Source organism: Cynoglossus semilaevis, chromosome 1, assembly GCF_000523025.1.
Source record: "Cynoglossus semilaevis isolate Cse_v1.0 chromosome 1, Cse_v1.0, whole genome shotgun sequence".
Taxonomy (NCBI): Eukaryota; Metazoa; Chordata; class Actinopteri; order Pleuronectiformes; family Cynoglossidae; genus Cynoglossus; species Cynoglossus semilaevis.
The window spans coordinates 34415805-34418896 of NC_024307.1; the positions used below are offsets into that span (position 1 = coordinate 34415805).

The window sequence follows — 3092 nt, forward strand, 5'->3', positions numbered from 1 at the left end:
TGAAGGGAAAGGTTTACAGGACGGTGGTGAGACCAGCCATGATGTATGGTTTAGAGACAGTAGCAATAGGCAGAAGACAGGAGGCGGAGCTGGAGGTGACAGAGTTAAAGATGCTAAGATTCTCTTTAGGAGTGACAAGAATGGACAGGATTAGGAATGAGGTCATTAGAGGGACAACACAGACAGGAAGGTTTGGAGAAAAAGCTAGAGAAGCCAGATTGAGATGGTTTGGACATGTGCAGAGGAGGGACAGTGGATACATTGGTAGAAGAATGTTAGAGATGGAGCTACCAGGTAGGACAAAGAGGAAGACCAAAGAGGAGATATATGGATGCAGTGAGGGAGGACATGGAGATAGTTGGAGTCAGAGTAGAAGATACAGAGAACAGGGAGAGATGGAAATCAATGATCTGCTGTGGCAACCCCTGAAAAAAAGGGACAAAGCCGAAAAAAAAGAAGAAGTATATTTCCATTCTACAACTCTACTGTACATATAATTGTGTTGGAAAGGGTAATACAGTCTAGGGAGGGTTGATAACAGTGTGGGGGAGGTTCGTAAAGAGTAAATATATATACGTAAATAATATAATAACTAATCCTGCCCCTACTTCATCGATTTTCCCTTTTCGCAGTGGGTCTTGGAAAGCATGACCAAAGTACCATGATAGGAGAGGGACCACTGTATATGAGTCTTGGTTTACCAAAGCATTCGTTCTGGCCTGCGACTGAATTCCAAATAAAAAAATGTTAGACCAAAATCTGATTTTTGTTTAACTTTATTTGATTGTCCAGCCCCCAAAGTGTCTTTCCAGAAGAATTCTGGCCCTATGACAAAATAGGTTAAATATATCATCTGCTGTTTTAAAAGAAAGCTTTCTTTCTCACAGGTCTAAAGGTGGAGGGTGTGTACCGCCGTTGTGGATTGGCTACCAAAGTGAGTAGATTAGTAGACGCTCTGACGACATCCCCGAGCTCTGCTCTGTTTGAGAATGATGAACAGGGTGTGTTGGACGCCGGCTCTGCTTTGAAACAATATGTCCGCCAGAACAAGGGTTTCATACCCAATGTTCAGCCATGGCTACAGGCCGCAGGTTTGTTTAAGACTCGGCTAAATCTGATATACGTGGATGAATAACGTTTTAAAAAAAAACAAACTTCGGTATTTGTTGATTTAAATATTACTTCCGACAAGGTCCTATTGCTTTTTCTTTCCCCTCTCCCCTCTGCAGGTGTTTCAGACGAACGTCCAAGGTTCAAGGCCTATCAACGTTTACTTCAACAACTGCCTGACGTCAACAGAGCAACACTCAACGCGTTGTTTGCTCACTTCTACACGTAATAGATTTGCAGACTGATATACACACAACGTAACACCCTTAAAAGCCTGCCTTTTTTTTTTGTATGACCAACTAAAATCATACAAACAATATGCACATTTCCAACATAATAGCTTTATTTTAAGTTCAAATTGACTTCAATCCCCAAAAGCTCTTGAGCAAAGCTCTTAAGTTACCGGTCAATCTACGTTCCTACCCTCACCTATGGTCATGGATTTTGGGTCATGACCGAAAGAACAAGATCCCGGGTACAAGCGGGGAGCCAGCTGAGGTGGCTTGGCATTTAAATCGCATGCCCCCCAAACGCTACCCCTGGGGAGATGCTTCGAATATTTCCCACTGGGAGGAGACCCAGAGGAAGACCCGGGACATGCTGGAGTGACTATGTCACTCGGCTGGCCTGGGAATATCTTTGCAATCCTCCGAGAATACCTGGAGGAAATGAACCTGCTCAGACAATGGATGGACACTTTTGTTATTTCGTTCCATAAAAAAAAACTTTTTTAATATTCAAATTTTCTTTATAGGGCTAATAATTCTATTCTCAAACCAAGTCTCGTTTTACCACATGTCGAGTGTTTAGTCTGATGTCATCAGCCACATCTTCTGTCCGCAGGGTTCAGGTTTTCTCTCAGGTCAACAAGATGTCCGCTCAAAACCTGGCCGTAGTTCTTGTCCCGACGCTGTTCCAGACTTTAAGCCAGGATTTGCTCCGTCTCACTAAAGAGTTTATAATTCACCACACACTGCTTTTCCTGGTATGTACTTCCACATTTAGGCATACATACACATCACAACGCGAGCTCAATGTGATGAATTGATGGATTTTTTTTTTTTTTTAAATGCAGACATCAATGGATCCAGGAGAGGAGGAAGAACAGATCACTGTGCTGTGATGGAGGAGAAAATGGAACAAAAGGGGGAAAAAAAGAACAAAATGCCAACAATAATCTGTATTACTCTCATTACTTTTTTTTTATCATCTTTTTATTTAATCAGAGCAATTAAAAAGAAAGACTTTGATACTTTCGTTTTTAAATATAACCTGGAATAAAAATCACTTTCTCGGGCAAGGAATTTCCCTCCCAACAGTGACACAATAAATATGTATTTGCAATTTAATTCAGATCGGTGATTAGCCCTTGTAAAATATTCAAATAAACTGAAAAACAAAAATGGTTCAAGTATTTATTTTATCTAAACGGAGCCTCCATGAGCTTATTTTCCCTGATTACGTTGTACAAACCAATAAATTAAAAAAAAAACAGAAAGAGGGGATAAATGCCCATAGAATGCCCCAGAGGTGGGACCAAGTCATTGCTTTGCAAGTCATAAGTAAGTCTCAAGTCTTTGCACTCAAGTCCGAGTCAAGTCTCAAGTCAAGACTAAAAAGTGTCAAAAGTCAAGTCCCAAGTCCTGCCGTTTCTGTTTCGAGTCCTTTCCAGTCCTTCCACTCACTGCCGCTCCTTTTTTTGTTGACCATCTCGTAGTTTTTTAAATCTGAACAACACGATCTTTGGTATCATTTTCTCTAACCCGCGCATTGTTCGACAGCTCTTTCTCATTGGTTGTCCCGCAATTCGATTGGCTCGATATTATCGCGTCAAAACAACGTGGGTCTAATTTGATTGGATGTTGTGCCGACAGCACGCACGTACACAATGAGAGATACACAGCGCTCCGCAATAACTTACTTTATAATCTTTGGGTTTTGGAGAAAGTATCGAGTCATGTCGAGTCAAAGGGCTCGAGTCC

General features: G+C 41.4%; 1 protein-coding gene across 5 annotated transcripts in view; it reads left to right on the forward strand.

Annotated features, from left to right (window-relative positions):
• The window catches only part of LOC103392084 (arf-GAP with Rho-GAP domain, ANK repeat and PH domain-containing protein 1), an 18552-nt gene extending 16039 nt beyond the window's left edge, over positions 1-2513 (forward strand). For all 5 annotated transcript variants that reach the window (XM_008328615.3, XM_008328623.3, XM_025059693.1 and 2 more), the window contains 4 exons: positions 888-1091; positions 1230-1335; positions 1954-2095; positions 2186-2513. In XM_008328615.3, the coding sequence (XP_008326837.1) occupies positions 888-1091; positions 1230-1335; positions 1954-2095; positions 2186-2233 (500 nt within the window). In that variant the 3' untranslated portion in view covers positions 2234-2513. The remainder of the gene's footprint in view (positions 1-887; positions 1092-1229; positions 1336-1953; positions 2096-2185) is intronic.
• The last annotated feature ends 579 nt before the right edge of the window (positions 2514-3092 follow it).